General features: G+C 45.5%; 1 protein-coding gene across 1 annotated transcript in view; it reads left to right on the top strand.

The window, feature by feature from the left end:
- Window positions 1–25,065, top strand: part of KIF5C (kinesin family member 5C) — a 153,744-nt gene that overhangs the window by 100,307 nt on the left and 28,372 nt on the right. Inside the window, exons 12-17 of the mRNA XM_037027802.1 lie at window positions 2,849–3,024; window positions 8,121–8,189; window positions 9,870–10,076; window positions 12,202–12,348; window positions 18,626–18,814; window positions 23,508–23,625. Of these exons, the coding sequence (XP_036883697.1) occupies window positions 2,849–3,024; window positions 8,121–8,189; window positions 9,870–10,076; window positions 12,202–12,348; window positions 18,626–18,814; window positions 23,508–23,625 (906 nt within the window). The remainder of the gene's footprint in view (window positions 1–2,848; window positions 3,025–8,120; window positions 8,190–9,869; window positions 10,077–12,201; window positions 12,349–18,625; window positions 18,815–23,507; window positions 23,626–25,065) is intronic.

Raw genomic sequence — 25,065 nt, forward strand, 5'->3', positions numbered from 1 at the left:
TCTCGGCCTGAACGGTTGCTGCAAAAAATTATCCTGACGGCCTGACCTTTAGAATATAGACTGGGAAGAGCTCGGTGTTTAGATGTAGCTTATGGGGGGGGGACATGCTGGTGCTTCGATTCAGAGAATTCTTCAGTAGGAACAGAAAGTCTGTAGGTTTCAAATAGTGTCTTAATAAAATTAAACCTGAAAGGGGCTTCATAGCTATCTTGTATTTTATTTTTGAAAATGAACTCTAACCACAAAGGTATTGTGAAGGCCCCAGAAACACTAATTTCAGAATAACTAAAAATAATTTATCTGCAAAGCCTGAAAAAAGTTGGCAATTTGACAGGGAAAAGAAAGGTTAAGAGACAGACTTAAAACAAATGATACCTTTTGTGTTTTTTACATACACCATTTTAATTAATCTTTAGAACAAAAGCATTATTATTTTCTCTCCTTTATAAAAAGCAGACCAAGAGGTGGAGCAGGCGGTGGGTTTGTGGCGAACTCGGTCTGCGGAAGGACTGGTGGCTCAGGCTCTGGGCACAGCCCCGGAAACGCCCCGTGTCACCACTGGCTGGCTCGTTAACCTCCCTAGTCTGGGCCGGCCTCCGCGCTCGGTGCTGCTGTAATTCCTCAGCAGGAGAAGGGAGCAGCTTCAAGGGGAGTGAAACCTGTGGTGTTTGTTAGAGCAGGTTCCCTGCCACCAGGTTGTGGGGTTTCGCCCCTGCTTCCTGTCTGCGCGGGCGAATTGAAACACGCACTGGGTAGCCCCCTTAGCTCACACCGGCCTCACAATGTGTCACTGCTGCTCTGGCCATTTCGAGCCCAAGAATGCAAGGGTTCCAGATGTTTTTGCATCTCGCCTCTGGATTTGGGGTGAGTGGGCCTACAGATAGTGTGACTACATTCTGGCTGGGTTGTGGTCCAGCGCAGTTAAGAATTTCACCATCATCTTAAACTGGAAGATCAAATTCCTACTGCGCTAGATGGCTGTGCTCACGTTTCCTACGCCAGGACTGAAGCATCAGAAATGTGGCCGTGACCGATTAGGGAAAGGACATTTACCCAAGTGTCAGTGGTGGGTTTGTCTGGAGAGGGAATGGAACTGGGAGGTGGGGATGAAGGAGGAGTTCTAAGTTTTGTGTACACTCTATAATAAGAAGAAAATGTATGTGTATATATGTGATGTATATATATATTTTTAAAGCAAAAAAAAATCCTTACAAATTAGAACATGCCATTGCTTTTATGGCCCAGGGATTTAGCAGACTGCAGAGAACGTAACTCCTTTAACTGGGTGGCATTCAGTCTGTACACTGAGGTTACTGATAGACGTTTTAAATCAGGGAGGGAAACCAAATGAGGTATTGATTTGGTTCAGGTTCGGTTCAGAGGCTACTCTGGTATTTTGGGTTTGTTTCAGGTCAGTAATTTTAGGAAAGGGTTTGAGCGCAGTACAGTCTAGTTGAACTTTAGAAAGAGAAAGTGTTGGCTCAGTTTAATATTCAGCAAAGTAAGAGTGTATTCCAAGTTTTGCTTTAAATTTCTGCATGAAATGGAACTATGATACAAAAGTAAGATCACTGGGTGTTAATTTTATTTGACATGAAGGCAGTTTGTGATTATAAGGCTCGATAATGGAATCTTAAGCAGCAAAGCTAACCCTCCCAAATGGTTCTGTTTACATCGAGATCAATATAGACCGTGTTCCGTGGGGTTCTTCGAGGCATGGCATGTACTGTTAATGAGGCCGCCGGTTAGGGTCTCCGTCTGTCGGGTTTTGTTGTTGTTTTTGTTTGTTTGAGAACTTCCCTCTGACTCAGAGCAGTTTTCCTGGGAAATTTCCACAAAATGCATTTTATGGGCTAAGTGGAGCGAAGCCTGGAACGTGCAAACACTCACTGATCGTAGCACACTGAGTGTGAAGTTGATGGTAAACACTGTGACGGGGAAAGTATGTTAGGTTCTGGTTTGCTTTCCAAGAAGATATTTGAGAGGCTCAGCTGGGCCGCACGGTTTTCACGGAATCCGTTGGAGGCAGCCTGTCTTCGCGAGGTGATTTTCTTGTGGGGACAGTCACTGGCCAACCTCAGAGCGTTACCTTTTTCCCCAGCTTGCCTGGTCAGGCTTGGTAATGATGCTTCTTCGGAAAGGCCCAGCAGCGCTATGCTGCAGAACTCGAAGTGGTATGCAGCGTCTCTGCGTGATTTTCTAGGCTGGCTGCGTTTGCTTTGCTGGGACAGCCCGACATCACAGGAAATTATTCTGTTTGAACTCTCCAGCAGAGCCAATTAGTCCCGACTCCCTGCAGGAGAGGGTGGTTGATAGGGACGTGTGGGTTTGTGCACTGTCAGTCAGAATCCCTGGCTCCGTGGCTGCCTGGCTTCCTGCTCGGGGTTCAGGGAGCTCGAATCCGGAGGACGTGGGCCCTACGGTGTGCTATTCAACAATGGCAAATTTGTTCCTTGAGGTGGCTGTTTCTATTAATGAAATAGTAACCTAATTAATTGGTAATTAGGATGCCTCAGAGGTCTGTTTCCCTTTGAATCAGTCACCAGAGAGAATACGATTCTAGTAAAGCCCCAGCATGTTCCTCCGAAGGGAAGTGTGTGCAGAAAAAATTCTGGGTTTTCTGCAAGTTGGATTGGCTAAGAGCTTGTGTGGTTGCTAGAACCAGTTTTGTCAATTCACTGTGACCTTTCTTGTCACATAGAAAGAGTACAAACCACAATTCTCTACAACAACTATTTATTGTGTCCTCTGTGTATTTTTCATGGGAGTGACTATTTTTGGAACTCTTCCTGGACGGTTACATGCTGCATTTCTTCAGTCCCCAACTCCTTTTGGCCGTGTGTTCCAGGAGAAGCTGTGCCCGAGGATGAACAAGTCAGCGCTAAGGACCAGAAGACCCTGGAGCCCTGTGATAACACCCCCATCATCGACAACATTGCCCCCGTTGTGGCCGGCATCTCTGCAGAGGAGAAGGAGAAGTATGACGAGGAGTTCTCCAGTCTCTACAGACTGCTGGATGATAAGGTCTGTAGCCGAAGATTATACAGTCCTCACTCTGGCACACAAATCCTGAAAGCGGCAGGTCCCAGAACCGCTGACCAGAAGCAGCTTCAAGCTCTATGCCACTGATGCAGGGCTGCAGACTGACGTCTGTGTCGGCCTTCCTAATTTTACCCTAGCTCTCTACTGGGCAGCGTGAGGGAACTTGACTCATGTGGAATGGAACTTGTGTGCAGATTTGACTAGGGCGCTGGCCTGGGTTGACAGGCAGCCTTCACTGCGAGAAATTGGACTGGGGCTGATCACCGCGTGAGAGTGGGGGTCCGGGGGTGGGAGGGCACACGATCTTTGTTTCTTTCTCCCTGCTTTTCCTCCCTGGGCCCATTTCTCACCTCTGCCACTCCATTGGTAGTCCCAGCCACAGAGACAAGGGCGGGGCTCCCCCAACCCCAGTGCATGTGCATTGGGTAGCTCTGAGGTCCTGGGAGGAGGGACCCATCATGGAGGGTTGAGGTCTGAGTGCCTCTGCCTTACTGGGAAAGCTGTTTTCAGGGGCACACTCACGAATGAAGTAGTTGGAACATGCTGCTTAGGGAGTCTGTTTTTATGGCAAACTTTTGCGACTCAGAGAGTCATGTCAGTGCACAGATTGGAATAGAGGAAAAGAGGCCCTGGAGAGCATTGTGTATCATTCGTTCATCCCCATTGGAGGTCAGGTTAGAAATCCCAGAGGCACAGGACATGAAATGGAAGGTTCACGGGATTTTGGCGTGCTGCCCTTGGAATATTCTAAATCCTTTCACTTCATTTCATCAAGGTTGCTGATGTTTTTAGTCTGATTTAATCTTTTCTGCTGTGCTTCCGCTCTGAGTGCCCAGGGACACCTCTGGCTTGGATGAAACAGCTTCGTTATGTTAAGGTTGCCATTAATCTTCCTGGCCTCTCTTGTGAGTAAAACTCAGTCTGGTTTCGCCTTTACGAGGGAATTGTGACTGGGTGTCTTCAGGAAGCTTGTTCTGCTTTGAGTTCGCGGCCCTGGGAATCATAACCACAGTGGTAAATTGGGGTCATCCCACCCTTTTGGTGACATATTCCATACGCTGTTCACTTGGGATACAGCTGGCTTGGTTGTCCTCTAGGCACTTGAGTTGCTGTTACCCTTCCATTTCTACCCAGGTATTTTACACAAACCCCCAAAGTGTAAAGGAGATCAGTAATAAGTCACCAGTATAGGCAATTTCTTGATTTCTCCAAAGAAATGCTATTGTTTAAACATACTGTAATTTTGTCTCATTTTAGTACTTTTGGTTTCATTTTTAATAATCCTCAGAATCTTAGATGAGGGGCGATAACCTGGTTCTACAGTCTTTTCTCTACGAATAGACACCTGCCACGGTTGGAATTGGGGTCATTTACCTTTGCGGCATGAGGTGTTTTCATTGGTTTGAAAAAGACTTCAGAGTTTTGAATCCAGCTGACCAAAGGAAATAATGAGCTCAGACTAATGCAGTGCCTTGGGGTGTTCATCTGGTAACTGGCAGAGCTGAGCCAGAGTCTCTGCCTCCTAATGACCAGCCTTTCTGTCTTACTCATTTCCCTCAAGCTTATGCCTTGAAACCCCCACACGTACGTATTCCGAGGTGAGCATTTGTGGCCCACCACAGGGTGATGCCGAGAGATCTGGGAAAGGGCTGAGCCCAGAGCCTCAGCCTTAGGTGGGCACCAGAGCGAGCAGTTTGGCCTCAGTAACCCTCCCTGTGGACTGCCTGGGCGGCTGTCATTCTTATCTGCCCTCCTCTTAAGGCTCCTAGAAGGTACTTCATGCTTCTGATGTTGTAGGTGGTTTGATACTTTTGAGAATACATGAGTGGGAACATGGTACCTCCAGAGATTATGTAGCGGTAGAACTGAAAGTACCTAGGTCTAGATGAGAAACTAGCCGGGCTGTTTACGTGATTCACCCAAGTTTACATTGCCAGTAGGTGGCCGAGCTGCAGTGAGTTACACAGCTTCTGACTCTCAGTCCAGGGCTCATCCCATTCTGACTTCAGCCTTTAAATGAGGAGCATGTCAGCCCTGGTGGACAAACCTGTGCAGAATGTGGTGGGAGAAAGGCTACACAGTGTCTTCCTAGCCGCCCCCTCTGTCCCGCTGTGCTGTCCCTCAGAGGGTCTAAGGACAGGTACTGTCCCAGGGCCGCACCGGATGGTGGGAAACCATGCACTTTAGCTCCAGATCTGTGACTTAACATGCTGAGACCTGCACTCGTGACCTGCCTGGCCTAAGGCATGTTCTCACCTGCAGCACGGGGCTCCCATCTGTTACTTCAGAAGTTTGCAGTGGAGTATGGAACTTGCTAGTGCATAGCCAGTGCTTGATAAATATTGGTTTATTTCTTTCTGTCTGTCTTCTCCCTTTCTGTTTGCTTAAGGGAGAGGCCAGGTCGTATGTGGTATCAGGTAGGCTGAAAGCAGAGTTACCAGACGAGCAGACTGGCGTCGGCACTGTTTCTCTTATCCCCGCACCTCTCCAGCACTGCTGGGGAGGGTATGTGAGAAGGACTAAGTGTAAATAGGAGTATAAGTTGAACTTTGTTTCACTGATTACCATGCAACAAAAACATCTTTACAATTAAAGGTGGCCAGCGACCTGTGGACAACTCACCTATTTCATGGATAAGAAAATTCAAATACAAGAGTATTTTCTGAAAAGGGCTTTGAAGTCTGTTATGCGTGGACTAGGTCTTAACAGCATGAGAGTGAGCAAGTGTAAACATGGTGTTCGAGATGTACTGGATAATAGGGACAAAATAACACATCCTGTTCTGAAAGTTTTTTGAAAAATTTTTAAAAATTACAGTAGACTAGGCTCTTTCCTTAGAGCAGTTGCCTTAATTAAGGATAAGTGTAGTGTGGGAAATGTCTTTGGTACAGTGATTTACGTCCTTCTAATGCAATCCCTGTTCCTCATGCTTCCCAGATGGGGATAGGAGCCCTTGGTCCCCCGCTATTACGGCAGAAATCATTGCGTCACCCCCTCGGCACCTGTCAGGGTGGAAGGCCATGTCTTCAGGCTTCGAAGTGAACGCAGGACCAGAACAAAGTGCTCGTTCCACCATTTGTCTTCTCTTGTGATTTATATCACACGTAACTGTTGCGTACATGTCCCAGGGGAGGACGGCAACTCCTGATGTTAAATTGCTGGAGTCTTTTGTGTTAAGTTGTTTAATATTTATGTGCTGAGAAACATAACACAGAATTGTTCCTGGTAGCTGACATTCCAGGTTTACAAAGTGAACCTGTAGAAAGTGAGTCCTACAAAAAGTGAGTCACTTTTTGTAGAAAGTGAGTCCTACAAAATCGTCTTCTAGTTGTGGGTATACACTTTTGGTGGTTTCACTTTCGTGTAATTTCCCTGCCAGAAGTCTGATTTGGGGAAGGTCATGAGTGTTTTGGGAACAATTAAAGCACAGGTGGCAAACACAAGGCCCTCAGGCTGAACCCGGCCTCCACCTGGTTTTATCTGGCCCGGCACCTTGTTTCTACCCAGCAGCAGTGCCCAGCTCCTTGCCCCTAGTTAAGGACTAGTTACATTCATACAGTCCTAAAATGATATTCGGCCCTTTAAGGCAGCTGGGAGGCTCATGTGGCCCCTGGTGAAGATGAGTTGGACATCCCTGTGCCCAACTCATTCTTTAATGATTAAAGAAACATCAAAGTAGAAAGTTCAGTAGAAAAACGCTGTCCTTAAGGACAGAATTAAGACCAAAAGATGTGCTACGCAAAGGAAAAGGAGACACAGATCCTGTCGTACTGATTTTGGGATTTTCTTGCTCCGTGAACAGCATGAGTTGTGACACCGAGTTAATCTGAGTCGGTGAATGCACAGACGTGACAGGCAGATGGAGATCCATGGGCAACTGGGGCTGTGGTAATAAGATTTGCTAACTAGGCCCTTGAATTTAGCCCTCACCTCACTTCCAGAAAAGGTGGGAAGCACAGTGTACGTTTTTCTTTTTTTTTCTATTCTATTCTTTTCCTTTCTTTCCTTTCCCCTTCCCTTCCCTTTCCCTTTTTTAAATGTCTCCTGATGAAATCACCCGGGCAGCACCTGGCACAAAGAGGGACCCCACAACACTGAGCTGAATCTGACTGACTCTGCTTGGGGTTTAGACCCTAGAAGTGCCATCAAATAGGACTCTCGCTGTTTGTGAGGGAGAGAGGCACCTGTGCAGATAACTTGTCATTCTCACAGGCTTTGCTCAAATGGCCCTTTGAACTCATGAGAAATGTGCCGTGAACGCTGAGCCTCATGCAGCTGAGTGTCGCCTGCCTGCTGCTTTGCGCACGCTGGGTGGACGTGTCGGGGGAGAGGCGGAGATGCCCCCGTGGGCAGTGAGAGCCGGGCAGCCCTGGCTTGTGGCAGCAGCACCTGGTGTTGGAAAGTGAGGGCGAGGAGAAGCGTGTGCCCGTGGGCATCAGTGACAGTGAGAATCAGCATCGCTCTGCCCCCAGCTTCTCTGGGTTTTGTTGTTGTTGTTTTTCTTTCACACTGGTTAAAAAAACTAACTTCTGGTCAAGTGGGATGCCTGCTCATGGCAAAGATTAATTCTCTAGTGAGTGACTTTCCTATCTAAGTAAGAGGTTTGAAGGAGAAATACTGGTCTCTCCTACATATCACATGCCAACATTCCTGGTCACTGATGTGTTTGACAGGATTTGGGGCATGAATATATTACAGCACAGATGGTTAGAAATGGCCTTATTTTTTGAGCTGGGAATTCACTGTTAACATCTCGGAACTGGGAGAGAGTTCCCTTTCAGACCCCAAGCCCTGGCTCTCTGAGTTCTGGAAGAGCAGGGATTGAGGTGAACGCTGAGGACATTATATTTTCCATAGTACCCAGAGGGTTCATCTGCTGACGAAGGTGGGCGGGAGGTGTTTGAACAGAGTCAAGATCCCCAAACCAATCTTCCCTATGTGGGGGCGCACCACACCGCTCCCTTCATTTTATCAGGAAGCTCACAGCTGGCATCCTGGTATCTGACCATCTTGGGAAACCAGGATATCTAAAATGACATAACTAACCAAAAAGAATTAAACACGATGTTTCATTTCAGGATGATGAAATTAACCAGCAGAGCCAGCTGGCTGAAAAGCTAAAGCAGCAGATGTTGGATCAGGATGAGGTAAAGTTTGTAATAAATTTTTTTTACGAAGTTCTTTTATTACTCTCTGTTGTTGACGTTTGTCCCAGAAATTTAATTTGCAAAGAATTTTTTCAAAATCACTGAATCATGTGGAAATTTCTTGATAGATTTTTTTCAGTGCCTATTAAAAGCAGACTTTTCCTGAGTTTAGAAAATAAACGTGTGACTTTGTAGAGCCTTGGGACTCTGAGAGTGTGTCGCTGGTCGCTACGCTTTAGTGTTCGAAGGGATGAGACAGAGGAGCTTGCTGGCAGGACAAGGGTGGTCCTGCTCCCTCGCACCCAGTGCTCGGCACTCCTGTTTTCTGCCATTTTAGCCTTTTTTCAGCGCTGCGAATCAGCTGGCTCAGGTATTGGATACACACCATGTTCTCGTGCTGACGTGTAGGAAGAACGAACAAACACAGATTAGAAGGTAGAAGAAGGGGGAGCGGAGAGGAGAGGGGTCCAGATGCTGCGTTCATGCGTCTGTGATGCCGTAAAGAGCAGGCAGGTTGTTTTCCATCTCCCCGGTGGCATTCAGTTCTCCTGTGAGGGTCTTTATGGCACTGCATTTTGCCGAGTATTTTACAAACAGGAGCCTAACTAAAGGAAAAGCAGACAATCTATCAAATGTATTTTTTATCTTTTCTGCCTGAGGGTGCTTTCTCCTTTGTTGCTAAAATGCTATGGATTGGATCATGCGATGCAAGTATAGCAAGTGGCTTGGGTTCTTGTCCCCACTCCCAGCCCTCCCGTAGACATGACTTTTTAAATAACCATGTCCTTCCTTTTCCTCTTCATTCCCCTCATGTCTCCGGGACAAGGACCGGGCCCACTGTCCAGACACTTCCTTGGGCAGGGAGATCCTGTATGCCTTTGCAGTGAGATGAAACCACGTTTCATTGATTTGCCTCTTAACTGTAGCTGAGTCTTCCGTTTGCTTAGTGTTTCCTGCCCTCTTCTTCCCTTTCTGTTCCTTTGCATTTCCAGCTTGGTACAGTTGCCTTTCATAAACTTTCCTTTCTTTTATAGTTAAGACAAACTCTTAATACTTGTCTTTTTCCATGGCATCAAGGCTGTATCTGTTCATTACAGGAAAATCAGAAAATATAATAGGCACCAAGATAATGAAAGCGTTTGCATGCCCAGTCATTCACTTTTAACTCACGCTAATATTTGGGGTATACGCTGCCCTATATCCACGAGGAATATAAAGAAAAATTGGTGCCTGCTCTTTTATTCTGTTTTGGTTGACTCTGAAATTGGCCAGTTTACAATGTGAAATAACTGATAATATTAAAACGTCATGTAAGTATTATTATTGCCTTCAGAAATCATTTGCTCCCATAATTTTTTAAACGTGTGGAATAGCCAACCAGCTACGAAGTAGGATGATTTTTGATGCTTAATTAATTATTTGAGTTAAGTCTATGCAGTTTTAAACTAAAAAGAAAAAGAAGAAGAAGAGAGAGAAGAACAAAGGAGAAACAGGTTTTTGAAAAAAACATGCTATTTTTAAATTTAGCATCTGGATATATAGTAGGGTTTCTAGTCATTCTGAGCTTTTCCAATTTGTTTTCTTGTATCTGTTTTTTAAAATCACTTTATTTGGGATGGGGACCAGAACACAAACATCCGATCCTTAGGTTCACAGTTCCATGCCCTCTCACGTCCCCAGCTTTTAGCTTCCACAAGAAGAGACTACGAGAAGATCCAAGAGGAGCTGACACGTCTCCAGATTGAAAATGAGGCAGCCAAGGATGAGGTGAAAGAAGTCCTCCAGGCCCTGGAGGAGCTGGCTGTCAACTACGACCAGAAGTCCCAGGAGGTGGAGGACAAGACCAGAGCCAATGAGCAGCTGACCGATGAGCTGGCCCAGAAAACGGTGGGAGCAGGGGTGTCTGGGGGCGGGGCTTCCTCACTGCCGGTCCTGTGCTTAGGCCGTATTTGGGTTCAGGAAGGCAGTTGGCTGAGTGGTTCTTCAGCGTTAGACTTAGATGCATCCTCTGAAATCTCCCAGTAGTTGGAGTATGTTGTGTCGGTGACTTCTGTGCGCATCCTAGAACTGCACATCGTAACTGTTTTGTACCCAGGGGATTTGTAACGTTAGCAGGATGCCTTGTGGAAACCCGTGGAGCTGGGGCAGATGTTGGAGCCAGAAAAATCCTAGTTCCGATTTTCACTTTACAACTATTAGGCCTTAGTTGAAACATTTAAGTGTCTTGAGTATTTGTTCCCTTATTTGTAAAAGTGGTGATAATAACATGCTTCCTTTAAGGGAGTGAGAATCAGTGATGATTTGCATAACGCACTTAGCATCCTGTGCATTTGCGGCGGTGTCAATAAGTTTATCTCCAACTGGTGTGTCAGCAGGTGGCAGTGGGTGACCAGGGAAGGCAGTGGGTTGCACTCTTGTGTCTCTACCCTCCTCAGTGACATCCAGTCCCTCTTGGAGCTTCGTGTACTAGCCTAGGACGGAGCTGTGCTGGTTTGTTTGTTGTCCTGTTTCAAACCCGTGCTTCAGTCTCACATTTTCTAAGTTTTAGATTCTCCCAGTGAAAGATGCTGCAGGTTCTGCTCAGTGAGCTCATGGCATCAGGGCCAGTGAGCATTTGACAAAGTGGCTGGTGGTGGGATGTGTCCACTCCGTCCTTTCCTACTTGGAAAGTGGGTGGTGGGAAGCTGAATGGCTGTACCCGGCTGCCCTTGGCACCTCAGCCCAATGGTCTGGTATCGTGGGACTGTGCCCAGAGTGCTCTGTGGAAAACGTCCAGTTCTCCTGGGCAACGAGAAGTAGCAGATGGTGCAGGAAAGCTCTAAGCTGCTGACCGGAGAGCTGGTGGAAAAGGCTCCTCGCTCCATACATTCAGTTGCACGAAGGAAGCATTTTCAAATGGCTTCCCTAGATGGGAACTACTGCTCCTGTGGATTTGACAATCAAAAGGAAATAGCGGTGCTGATGCCAAAAAACAAAAAAAAACCCAAAACAGAAAAACAAAACCAACCACAACAAAAACAAGATAGACAGACTGGAAGTCGTTTAAGGAAGTAGGAGATGTAGATTTTCTCTGCTTATTACTTTCTGCAGTGTTCTTTAACTAGCCCTTGGTATTTGCTTCTCAAAACAACGAAACATTTCCACAGCGCAGTTTTTATTTTCTGTCACACTGAAGTACTACTGGACTCGTTCAGTCAGATCATCAGAAAGTGCTCTAGTAACACAGCTGCAGACGGAGGAACTGTGCGGGTATCTGCGTTAACCTCCATGGCTCCGCAGCTGTTCTTCGTGGTTGGCTGAGTTGATACCAAGACACTAAAAGATGACAGTTCTTTTGATGTTGAGAGTTCTAGTTAGTTAGTTAGTTAGTTAGTTAGTTAAAATATATACCTTTTGGCAACACATATGAGGGGTGGAAAAATATGCGTTTGTTAAGGTTTGGCAATAAAATGGAGTTTCTGTTCTATATTAAGAAGCATGATCTTGTTGAACTTGATATACTTTGAAAAGAGATTAAGAGTTTTTAATTCAGCTCACAATGAAGGTTAAGAATTTTTCCAAGTTGTTTTCTAAACTCGTTACTGTCCCCTCGGGCCTTCCAGACCGCAGTCAGATGGGAGTCTGGGAGTGTTCCTGGGAGCAGGTGTGTTGGGAGGGCACGTGCGGCCCTTGTGGATGTGAGCTGACCCAGAACACCTGGTAGGTAGGGCCGTGGATTGCACGTTACAAACGTAAGGGCTCCTTTTGGGCTTTATTTATTTTCAATAACTTATTTTGCTAACCTAGAAATTGTCATCTGATAAGTAGACATACCCTATCAGGCCAGGACCAGTTCCTTTCCTCGCCAGAGAGTGCAGTGCCATACGACAGGGTGACTTACAGGGACCCTGGTATTGAAATCACCTGAAAGGGGAACAGAACTCCATGTTACGTATGTTGTCATTCATTGCCGTGCTGAGTGTATAGAGTCGATGGGCACCCCTTCTAATTTGTTGTGGCAATGTGTTTTCAGACCACACTGACAACCACACAGAGAGAGCTGAGCCAGCTTCAAGAGCTCAGCAACCACCAGAAGAAGAGGGCTACTGAGATTCTGAATTTGCTGTTGAAGGACCTGGGGGAGATCGGTGGAATCATCGGCACCAATGACGTGAAGACTGTAAGTTAGCCCCTCTGCATTCTGCCTACCTGTGCTTGTAATGGCATGTCCTACGCAAGCGGGGTCCCTGCTTTATCCTCCTAAGTATCCAGTGCTTAGCACAGTGTTTTGCGCCTGCCATGTGATACTGAGTCAGAAAGATCGAAGGGCTGATGGAATGGCTGGTGAATGATTTTTTGGGTAAGGAGGAAGAGGAAAGATTTACCTTCCAAATATAGGAAATGGCTTCAAGTCTGGGTTGATGTCATGCAATTGAGTTTATTCCTCAAACTTACATGCCAATGTCATAGAAACTTGGAGTTTGATAGGTTAACCAACAGTTCCAGTCTCAGTATCGTGTTTCTCCTTCTCTATGAGAATCCAACAGAATGAAAATTCCCCAACCAATCAGCATGAAGTAGGAAAGCTTTTAGGTGAAAGTAATAGGATTCTAACAGTGGCTTAAAAAGCAAAGCCACTTTTAATTATTCACAATGTGAGAAGTATAGAATCTTTGTATTCAGACTGTGATTCGTGTCACCTGGGAACTTAATTGGGCATATACACATTTTCAGGCCCACCTCAAACCTACTTGATCAGACTCTTCACTTTAACAAGATTCCTCAAGCCATGCTTTTGCTTATTAAAGTTGTAGAAGCCAGTTTTGGTTTGGTACATTGTTTCAACAATGTCAAAGGTCCCGGCCTTTTCTTTATTTCCTTTATGCTTTCCTTAGCCTGTTATTTTTTCATAGCTATAGGTTTTTGTCTCATGGTAGCAAGATAGCTGCTATAGCACCAGCCATCACATCCTAACACAACTATGTTCAAGGCAGGATGGGCTGAAAAAGCAGCCAGTTTCACTCAGGAGAGAGCTATATCCCAGTAGTCACTTAGACATCCCCTTATCCCTTATTGGCCAGGAGTGGGTCACCCCACACTGCAAGAGAAGCTAGGAAAGCAGAGAAATATGATTACTATCATTGGTTTAAGCCAACTACAAATAATCCCCTGGTGTTATGCGCATTGATGCCACTGATGGCAGGGAAATGAGGGATGTGGGAAGAATGGGGCAGTATAAAGTTGTCCATGAGGAATGGAGGGAAGAGAGAGAATAAATGAAGTTCTCAGCCAAGAAAACCTTGCCACAATATAGAGCTACCACTAAAAAATTAGACGCATTTTAAAAACTGGGTTTATTGAGGTGTAATTGATAGGAAATAAGCCGTACTTACTTAAAGTGGACAGTTTGGGAAGTTATGACCTACGTGTACGCTCCTGGAACGATCGCCACGGGAAGAGAGCTGACAGAGTGTGTGGGACTGCAGTGGCCCTGTGATCATAAACAGCACCTTGCACGGAGTGGCCATTGATAACTGGGGGGTCTAATCAAGCCAGAAAGCGGTGCTGTTGTATTGCTCAGCTTTCACCTCACAAGCCTCTAAAACCCAAAGCTTTTAATTTAGCCATTTGACTTCTAAAAGGCTGAATACGGACTGCATTAGCCTGCTTTGTGGGAACCCCCAGTTTTTGAGCTGGGGTTGTACTAGAAGGGCTCCCAGATTACATTTGTTTATAGACATTTCTGGAAAGCATAGGAAGTCTTTCTGGGTGGTTACCAGCTCTAGGCTTAGAGTGCGGATCTCTTGCAAAACCTAATCATTCCTTCATGGAACCTCTATTGTAACTGAATATTTCATGAATCTTTATGAATGAATCTAATTTTAGCCTAGAATTCTCAGGTACTATAGGATTAACCCTATTAAGCTGTAGTTTGGTGCTTTTGTATCTGATGATTTAGAAGAATTTTTAGAAGCATACACCCTGGTGTTGAGCTATAAACTTGTGACGTTTGGGTGATTAAATGCCCCTTGAAATAGGGAGGTGGGGTTGATTCATGGGAGGTTGGCATCTGCTGCTGGTAATGATAAAGGCAGATATTTTTATGCCAAGTTCTAAAATAGAGCTGATGAAAAATGCTAATGAAATCAAGGAGTGTCTGGGTGCTTCAGCGTTTGAAAAAAGAGTCCTTACCTCTGGGAATCTGAAGTATGATTGAAATTATTTTTAAACACTCAACTGGATGTCTTAAAGATATTTTTGGATTCCAGACATTGGCTGCCCTAGTTAATTTCATTAATAACTAGTTAATTTCATTGATAATTCTCACTTGCAGAGCGTCATAGTCTTAATCATTGTTTTTTCCTTATAATTGTGACTTAATTATTGAGGCAGTAGATCTAAAGGGAGGAGTGGTGTGACCTTGGGCAAGCCACCTCAGTTCTCTGGGCGTCCTTCCCCTGCTGTGTAAAATGCCGAGGGAGCCAGCTTATCGTGAAGGTGGTCAGCTCAGAAACGACGTGTCGTGCACAGTTATTTCTTAGGGCTATCATATGGGCAGGTAATCACTGCCCCCGCCCCAGCTTTTTTGAGGTATAATTGACACATAACATTGTATAATTTAAGATGTGGCATTATCTACCACATTCATTTTATCCCAAGTTACCATTTCTTCTTTCTGATGGGAGCATTTGAGAGCTAGTCACTTAGCAGCATTCAAGTGTATGATAGAGTTTTATTAGCTGTAATCTCTATGCTGTGTATTAACTGTACAAACTTGCTAATGTAGTACCTGGAAGTTTGTGTCCTTTGTCCAGTGTCTCCCCTATCCGCCCCCGCCCCAACCTCTGGTAACCACCACTCTACTCCCTGTTTCTCTGGGTTTGGTGTTTTCAGATTTTCTAGGTACCACATACAAGTGATATCATACAGTATTTGTTTTTCTCTGTCTGACTTATTTCACTTGAGGGTGAATCCTGAAGGCCCATCCGTTTTGTTGCAAATCCAGGATTTTTTCTTTTTTATGTCTGAGTAATTTTCCATCACACGCACATACATGCCTTTCATCCATTTTTCTGTTGGCAGACACTTAGGTTGTTTCCATGTTCTGGCTGTTGTGTGTAACGCTGCGAGAATGTGGGAGTGCAGATATCCCTGTGGGATTCTGATTTCAGCTCCTTCGCTTATTACCCAGGAGCAGGGTGGCTGGGTTATATGGTTGTTCTGCTTTTAAGGAATTTAAGTTTTGAGGAATACTGCTTTCCACAGTGGCTGTACCCGTGCACATTCCCGATAGCAGTGCACTAGGTTTCCCTTTTCTCCACAGCTTTGCCCACACCTTTATTTCTGTCTTTTCACCGGCAGCCATTCTGACAGGTGTGCGGTGGTGTCACCCTGTGGTTCTGATTTGCATGTCCCTGATGACAAGTCAGGTCGAGCACCTTTGCATGTGTCTGCAGGCCGTCTGTGTCTTTGAAAGAACCTCTGTTCAGGTCCTCTGTCCAGTTTTTAATCAGCATGTTTGTTTTTGCTATTGAATTGTGTATACAAGTTTTTAAGTATATTTTGGATATTAACCCTTTACCAAATATGTGATGTGCACACTTTTTCTCCCATTCCATTAGTTGCATTTTCATTTTGTCGATGGTTTCTTTTGCTGTGTAGAGTTTTTAGTTTGATGAAGCCCCCCTTACTATATCACTTAGAGTTGATGTAATTATTTTGATCTAAGAAAATGAGCAAATTTAGGAGGTCTTTTTCAGTGATCTTGTATTTTTGTTTCTAAAACCCTTTCGGTTCCCGCAAGGTCCCTGCAGGTGGGTCTCCTCTGCCGCCAGCCCCGGAGCACGCCAGGCCCACGCAGCTGGGAGACAGACGAACCCATTTCTCCGGCTCAGTCGTGTTGTGAAACAGAGGCGGGAGATATTTTGTGTAGTCAGCAGAACAAGATGAGACCAGCTAATGGCGAGATGAGCCCAGTGTTGACTTTGTAGGGTTTGTTAGTGAGCTGCTTCTCCTTCTCATGTGCCTTTCCCCCTGGGTTTTCCTTAGATTTTAAACACAGATTTTTCAGGAATCCAACCAGGAGCTAATAGGATAGAGGTCGAGTAAATGAAGTAGGTGGATTGACTGCCTGATTTTCTTCTGACCCACAGGGGCTTCTTTTAGTCTCATTCTAACTTTTGTATCTTAGAATGTAAACAGTCACCTTACTCACCTTTACCTGGCCTAGAAATGGCCCCTGGCACAGCCAGACGGTGCTGGGGGAGGTGTGGGTGGATGGGGTCGTGTGGGGGTGACTCTTCCTCTGGGCAGAGTAGGAGGGACCGGCAGCGGGCTCTCTCCGCACCTGTGGGCAGCCCTTTCTGCTGCGTTTGTCGCCTGCACTGCATCACACTGTCCAGCTTGTGTGCACTGCTGATTGTTGACAGGCCCCAGGGAGAATGAGAAATAATATTTCAACAACAGACTGACTCTTCCCTGTGAAATAATGGTGCACTAGAATTACTGAAAACTTTGAACTTAATGACTAAATATATGAACTCTTAACGGGTAAGAAACCTTCCAGTTTCTTACCATTAAAATCACTTGTTTGAAATACTGTTTTTATTTTCAATCAGGCATAGACGCAAAATCTCTTTGTAGGATAAGAATAGTTCTCAGAGGTTAGGGTTCTGGTGTGGGGGAGGGAGTGCCCATTTAGGGGGCAGCACGTGATGGTATGCACGTCTGTTCTCCCCCAGTTCACGTGGAGTCTGGGCACAGAAGAGAAAGCGTTCTCATCTGAGGACAGACCTTCAGAGCAGAGCAGGAGGGGTTTGCTCCTCCTTGAGGCATAGCCACCAGCAGCTGGTGTAGGTTGTGAGTTCCACAGAGAAGGTGAGGGGGGTTCCCTTCCCTTTCTGCCAACTGTTCAGGGTGCAGGGCACAGCTGGTCAGGCTGCAGAGTGAGTTTCTCTTCCCTGTTCCACATTCAACCAATGTCAAAGACAGGAGAACAAGAACATTTAAAGACCGCAGGCCTTTCTTACTCATTTTCTTTGTGCTTTGGGATTAAAAAAGGAACACGTGAGGCAGAGTGGTGTTGGTAGACACATTTCTCGAGGTCAAAGGTAATGGGCTTGAGCAAGAACCTCCATTAAATTAAAGTGGAGTTGCAAGTCGATATTTTGTAGATTTTCTTGCCGTTGACAAAGATCTCAGCTGTGCTGATTGACACTGATTTAACAAATACTGCAGTGGAGTTCTAAGGGAGCGTAGACCCCAAATTACAGGTGTTCGGCGTGCTGTCTGGTTTGTGTACTCCCTATCTGCTACTCATTTTCAGGGTCCATACACAATTCCATATTCCTAACTCTTAAATGTTTACTGAAAAAATAGTCACATGATGAATTAATGACAGCCATAGTGACAAAAGTGGGCTGTTGGAGTGTACTGTGGAACATCAGAAAAACATGGTTGGAAATGTCCTCGAACCAGGGGAAGCCTCTGCTCCTGGGCTGGGTTCTGGACAGTGCTGTTTTCGACTGAGGTGCTAGGGTGCCCTCTGGTGGTTAAACAGAATGTGCACAGTTACTTTGCTCATTTGCGTAATGGCCCTTCAAGAGCATGTTTGTGTCTCAGCAAATGGGTTTCTAGCCCAAGTATCTTGTGTCAATTTTTATTTCCAGTAGAGCTCTGAAACTTAGAAACCAAATATGAGATCATGCAGGAATGCTGGCTGTCAGAAGTTCTCATCTAAAGGTGGGTTTAGACTGTTATTCTCAGATGACCCTAAATAGGAAGATAGGTTCCTGTCTGCTTGAGAGGAACAGGCTCATGGAGGCAAGGAAACGCAGATTGGTCTGCGTTAGTGAGGAGGAGTCATGCAGAAAACTGCATCTGGAGGGGCTGTGGGCGATGGCAGCTCCTCCTCATTGGGCTTTTGTTGTTGTTGTTGAATTGAGGACTATATAGAAAATCCTTTCTAGTTCAACCCTTAGTTGTACATATTCAAGCCATTAGACTATTACTGTGTCTGAATAGCATAATTGAAATTTCGAGTGGAGTTCGACAGGGGCTCAGAGGCATTTTTAGGAACACTGGGCCTCTCTGCTGGTCTAGAAATGTAAGGTATAAGACATCAAGTGGAGCACTTCTTCAAAGTTACCTCGTATTTTAATCTCCAGTGCCTTTTTTCTTTTGATATTATCTCTTTTATGGTAAAAGTCAATTGTAAAGAAAAACGTAGTTGATTGAGGATTATATTTAGTGGAGGTTTTTAATTAAAAGTTTCACATGAAGTTTTGGAGAATTTGAGGTTGAACACACGCATTTTAGACCATTTCCGTTTGTGGCCCTGTGATTAGGGATTCTTAACCAGGAACCCACAGATGTCTTGGGAGTCCATGGACAGGTTTCAGGGGGCCCCGTGAACCTCTGAAAATCATAGGCAGTAATTGTCTTCCTCCTGTGCTCAGTTGGCAGATGTGAATGGAGTCATTGAGGAGGAGTTCACCATGGCCCGTCTGTACATCAGCAAGATGAAGTCGGAGGTCAAGTCCCTGGTGAACCGCAGCAAACAGCTTGAGAGCGCCCAGATGGACTCCAACAGGAAGATGAATGCCAGTGAGCGGGAGCTGGCGGCCTGCCAGCTGCTCATATCTCAGGTAGGCCACGCCTTTCCTCTTCATTTCCCACCTGTATTCTCTTGAAATCTGCTTCCTTCGCACTCTTACTGGGGCTGATGGTGCATGTTGGGCATATCGATGGAACTTTGCTTTACATAATACTTGTCCATGGCCTCCCCAGGCAGTGAGGCCCCAGGCTTCGTCTTCACCCAGGCTAGATTTGGTTGTGTGAGTTACATGAACTACCTTTGGTCCGTTTTTAAAGGTTGTGTCTATATATCTCTGTCTAGCTAACATGGAAGTTGTTATGTACACAGGTAGGTAAGTAGAAAGGGGGAGAGAGAGAGAGACAGAGAGAGAGAGAGAGATTGGGTTGGCCAAAGATTCCATTACATTTTTTCTGTAAAATAAAAGATACATTTCTCATTTTCACCAATAACTTTATTAACTTGGATATTTTGAGTATGTCAGCTGTCTCCTGCTTTGACTTCTAGTGGGTAAAGGGCGGGGGTGCTGCTAAACATCTTCCAATGCATGAGACAGCCCCACAGCAGAGAATTATTTGGCCAAAGTGTCAATAGTATCAAGAAACTTCACAAACGACTTTTGACACCTTCAATCACTCACAGCACCTTCTCCATCCGTTGCACAAATCTTTTTCTGCATTTCAGTTTCTTTTTTACCTTTCTTGAAATAATAAAGCATAAAATGCTGAAAATGTTGTGTGTCTTCTTCCATCTTCAATATTAAAACGGCTATACAAGAATTCACAAATTTTGATAAGGCTTTTTTAAAATGAGTGCTGATAGGACAGCTGTCACAATACAATCTAACTAAATTGTTTCAAATGAACTTAAAGACAACTCAGTGCTACTAGAGCCATTGTACGTAAAAAAAACATAAGGACTTTTTGGCCAGCCCGCTAATAAATGGATAATGCTGGGAGAAATCTAAAACTCCTGTCGGCTGAGGCAGTGTTCCTTCCCCTTTCCCCTCGACCCTAGGGCCAGTGCACCGGGTGAAAGCCGCCGCCACCACTGTTACTAGTAACACTGTGGGTCTGGGCCATACTCCGTGCTGAGCACTTGATAAGCACTGTCTCACTTGATCTTTAAAAAGATTCCGGTAGGCAGGTTTTATTGTTGTTTCTGTGTTTCCAATAAGGAAATTAAGACTTAGGATGATTATATGTAGTGTCCAAACTCTCATGGGGCTGGTGAAAGGGAGAGCTGGTTCACACGCCAAAGAGTATGTGAACCCAGAGCCTTGAAGGAACCTTCAGCCCACATTTTATTCACTCAGGGAGGGAGGCGGCTCTTCTTCCCATTGGAACGGCGTTTTCATTTTAGTGAGGTGGTTCCAGAAAATAGCCTTGGTGCTCGCCTGCCACTGTTACCTGACCTTGGGGGTTGGGGTTGAGGCCGCTGTGAGGGGTCCGGGCTGCGCTGCTCCCTGCTGTGTTCCAGGCCTGAAAGCAGCTGAAGCCGTCAGCACGGAGCGGGGTGTCAAACTGGACCGAGGCAGAGGAGCACACACTCGTTCCGTTATGCTTTTAAACTAACAGTAGTATGTAATCATAGAACCGTCTGCAGCCTCCTTTTCGCCACCATAATAATCTCAGAGATGCAATTAGAACATCAAGGTTCCACTTTATAACTAACATAATAAGCAGAAATGTCTTGAAAAGATTATTTCATGCTAGTATGTGATAGTGAAATTTATATACATGGTTGAAAAAAGTCTGATTTGGTGAGTCCTTTTGGAAAGCACCTTGGAAATCAAAAGTCATGAAAAATACAAGTATATGAGGTCTTCCCACAAGGTAGACAGCCATGTAATATGAAGAGAAACATTTATTGATGGACACACAAGACACATGAAACATTGTACACAGGACAGTGACACCTCAGTCCCATTCAAAGTAGGCACCTTAGGACCTCACACAGTTCTCCCGATCGCTATCAGCTGTCCCATTGTATTTTCCAGAATCTTGTTGATGGTCTGAAATCTCTACCCTTTCAAAGGTGATTTTAGTTTTGGGAAAAGGAAGAAGTCACAGGGCACCAACTCTGGGCTGTAGGGGGGTGAGTCACCTGGGTGATTTGATATTTTGCCCAAAAAAATGACAGGAGACGTGATGCCTGAACAGGTGCACTGTTGTGATGAAGCTGCCAATCACCAGTTGCCTACAGCTGTGGCCTCTGACTCATCTGAATTGTAGAGGAATGTTCGAACTTAATGCGAAATTTGATGCAGATTCATTGCTCTACTCACTCAGTCATTTTGAATGTGACAGCCACACAGTGCACATGCTCACTCAAGGGCATCTACCACCCCCACTGACTAGTACAGTGAAGTTGTCATTGTTCATACATGCGCATTACAGTCCACTCTCCTTGGCTGCCAGGTTACACTGATGTTGCACAAATTGCTCTTGTTATATTAACAATGGCTGGACTTTTTATAGACAGACCTCATACGTTGGTCCAGTAATTTTTCTTATGGTATTTTTAATTGGTAATAAAAATGAAAAAATTTTGTTTCATGTAATATTATCATTTCCTGATTAAAAAATTAAAGCTTATATAAAAGACATCGAATGCAATAATACTTACATTATGATAAAATATTTATTGATAGAATAGTAACATAAAGTTATATGCGAGAATATTACACTGCTCTTACAAATAAAATTATTATGCCTGGAGGCCCTGGGGGCTGATGGAGGAAACTGTAGAGGCATAAATGGTGATGGATGGAAACTTCACTTGGGTGGTGAACACACAACACGGCGTACAGATGATGTGTTGTGGAACTGTGCACCTGAAACCTGTATAATTTTGTTAACCAGTGTCACCCCAATAAATTCAATAAAAAGGAAAAGGTAAAATAGAATATGATTAAACCCAACCATTTGGAAAGTATAATTATGTAAAGATAATGCAAGTGAAATTGTTGAGTAGTGCCTGTCATATGCTTCGAAACTTTGTGAAATATACACTCATATAGGTAAGACCAGGGATTGAAGGAGGAAAGAGTTGGTAAGTTAGAGCAGTTTATGGGTGAAATATATACCACTTTTTCTGGGCGGGCGTTGTTGTTTTGCTGTTTTTATAATTCTGAAGAATCGTGAAGAACAGTGACAAACACTGGGCGCAGCGCGCCTTCCGCAGCATTCCCAGGTCCTCGCTGACAGTGCTGCCATCTGCGTGTGGGCAGTCCTGTGCCGGCCGTGTGGAGGCCAAAGCCAGAGTGCAAATAACAGGCCCCACAGCCTCTGTCTTTTTGTTCCATCTGGATGTATCAGCCTCCACGTCTAAGTCCATCTGCTGTTTCTGGGAACCGAGGGGACTGTGCACCTGTGTCATCTGTAATCTGTTGCAGTACACGGTGGAGCGTGAGCACCAGCCCTGGGCGCGGCCTTAGGGCTGTTGGAGTGGCGGGTCCCGGACACTCAGAGTGCTCGAAGGGGGTGTGAGTTCCAGTGGGCACTGCTCACTGCAGTGGGGCACAGCCAGGGGGTGGCCTACGTGGGGTGCTGTACAGTTTGGAGCCCAGAACTGGCACTCCAGGTGCCCAGGTCTTTAGAGTAACACTGACTTTGGGAATGTGAGGTGGGCGTCAAGAATTTCAGGATGTTTTGGGTCAGAGAATACTTAAGTCAGGCAGGGCTTTCTACCTTAGCAGCAAGTACAGTTTTCCATTGCGTGCTGTTTTATTCTCTGCCATAACACACAAAGCTAAAGATTCGATGCTTATTTCCTGGGGCTCAAAAGTAAGAGAAACCTCGGCTGTCTATTTTCTGACATGATCTAAGAAATCTGACAAAACATTGCTGGCTAAAATGCTATTGTCGTCTTTGTTTACACTCATCCTCTTGCCAAAAGCTGTAAAACTACTGCTCCAAAAGAGTCCCATTTCCCAGAGGTTATTCCATGAGATTAGAGCTTAGTCTGCTGGGTCTTTCTGCTGAAATGTGAACCCTGTACATCCGGAGGGGGAAGGGTTTGCCTATTTCCATCTGCCTGGAAGTGACTGCCGTCCCTGTCTTGTCAAGGAACTCCCATTCATTCATTCATTCCTCCACTGATGTTTATTAAGCACATACTCTACCCTAATGGAGCTAACAAATAAGGAAATGGGTAAGATAAACTAGGTAGAAGGTTGGTTTTTTAAGAAAATGATGGGCTCTGAGTGATAAAGGGATCTAGCCAGGTCCATGTCTGGGAGGGGTGGGCAGAGAGCTTACCAGGGAGAGGACAATGTAAAATTCAAAGTCCATGAGACAAGAATCGGTGAGGTTGAGAGACAGAAAAAGAAAAGCCATATTTGACTTACAAAGATGCCATCCAGAGGTGAGGGTTGAAAGAATGAAGCCTTTGGCCCCAGACATTTCCCCTCCCCTTTCTCTCCAGCACACTGTTTTCTATGAGGAGGAAAAACAGTCTGGGCTTTGGTGTCTCACTAACGTGGACGGTGAGGAGGCCATGGCCATGACGGGTGTGTGGGGGCTGAAGCAGAGAAGTACAGGGGAGAGACAGAGGACTCTGCTAGTTAGTCAGTGATCCAGGACTCTAAGCAAAGGGCGGAATATTTGCACTTTGGGTGTTGGAACTCAAAAAGGGACTCAAGGATGCTTCCTCCATTGCATTTTCCCATTGGACAGCCCCAGGCAAGCTGAGAGGACCACAGGCTAGTCATTCACTCCTTTTTATCTGTTTGCTGTGTAAAGCACGAAGCCAAGATCAAATCCCTGACGGACTACATGCAGAACATGGAACAGAAGAGGAGGCAGCTGGAGGAGTCCCAAGACTCACTCAGTGAAGAGCTGGCCAAGCTCCGAGCCCAAGGTAAATGACTGACTGCTTTGCGGATGTCAAACCCTCAGCCTAAATCAGGCACTCTCCAGATGACTGAACTCACGATGTTTAGTTTTGCTTAATTAAAGCTATTTTTCTAAGTCAACTAGAAACAATAGTGTAATTGGGGAGGGGGCAGGGAACCATCTAGAAGACTGCTCTCCCTCCTCCGTCTTTTCTCCGCTTCCTGCCACCCAAGTCAGAACCCCCTCTCTGCTCTGCCTACAGCTTCAGTCTGACAGGCCAGTTTGACCTACGTGATGCTTCTTTGGTTCTGCGCATCTCGGTCTTCATTGTCACTGCCCTTCATCTAGTTAAGAATTGTGATTGCATCCATCTACCGAGGGCCCTACCCCCGTCTGCTCCAGGCTGACCACTGTGCCCCGCCCTGTGCCTTAGCTCAGCTGCACCCTCCATCCTTCGGAGAAGCCCTTCCCTTTGTCAGGCAGCCTTTGCTCAGGGGAGTCCCTGACACATGGGACGCACTCCGTAAATCTGAATAAACAGAAGTCCAGGAGAGGCGGGTGATGATACAGGCAGAAACCAGAACGGGGCCACAGACGTGTGCGCGGTGCTGCATGGGAGCACACGCGTGGTGGGCTGCAGGGAGAGCTGGTGGAGTCCTTCAGGAGGCACTTTGAAAAGCATATGCAAAATTGTAACACTTTTCGTGACTTCTGACCCTCAAATCTCAAATGTTCATCACAGAACCACTTACCGTAGTAGATAAAAAGGAAGCCACCTAATGTCCAACCGTTAGACGAAGTGTGTGGCGTAGTTCAGCAGCCGTGTTTTCCATGTTGGAGGTGAAGTAGGTGAAGGCTGCAGCGGCCTCACGGTGCAACTGAGGTAAAAGCCGCCCCGGGTGGTGCTTGCCTTCCTGTCCTCACAGCACCGAGAAGTCAGCGGCTGCTGTGCTTCAAGGCCTGCAGACTAGTATTTGAAACGAAAATGGCTTTGATGGGGTAATAGGATTGGTGATGACGTTATCCTTTTCTATTTCTTTTATTATTACATAGTTATTTGCTCAGTAAGTACATTTTGTTTCCATGTCAAGGCAAATTTTGAAAAGAGAATATGCCCCCCCCCCACCCCGTAATCTTGTCCTGTTTTCTTTACGTGATAACGGATGAATGTTAGGAAGAGAATGCTCCACCCAAAACCTGACACATAAAAGGAGTTTTTCCTCTTGAGAATGGCTTCTGCAGTGCTGCCCCTCAGTGGAAATACAATGGAAGCAGGAGAACCTGAAATAAAGTGGAAGAGATTAGAGAGGGAGCTTCATGATTTGAAGGTTGCTGTCATCCATCATTTGCTCCCTGACCCCGACCCCCACCCTGGCTGCCCGTGAGCTGGGGTGGGGGGCACTGACCAAGAACAGAACTGGGACTGTTGCCCTTGCCCCCAGGCATGTCACACAACAGCCCTGTC

This window comes from Sturnira hondurensis, unplaced genomic scaffold, assembly GCF_014824575.4.
Source record: "Sturnira hondurensis isolate 20B ecotype Veracruz unplaced genomic scaffold, ASM1482457v3 Scaffold0019428, whole genome shotgun sequence".
NCBI lineage: Eukaryota > Metazoa > Chordata > Mammalia > Chiroptera > Phyllostomidae > Sturnira > Sturnira hondurensis.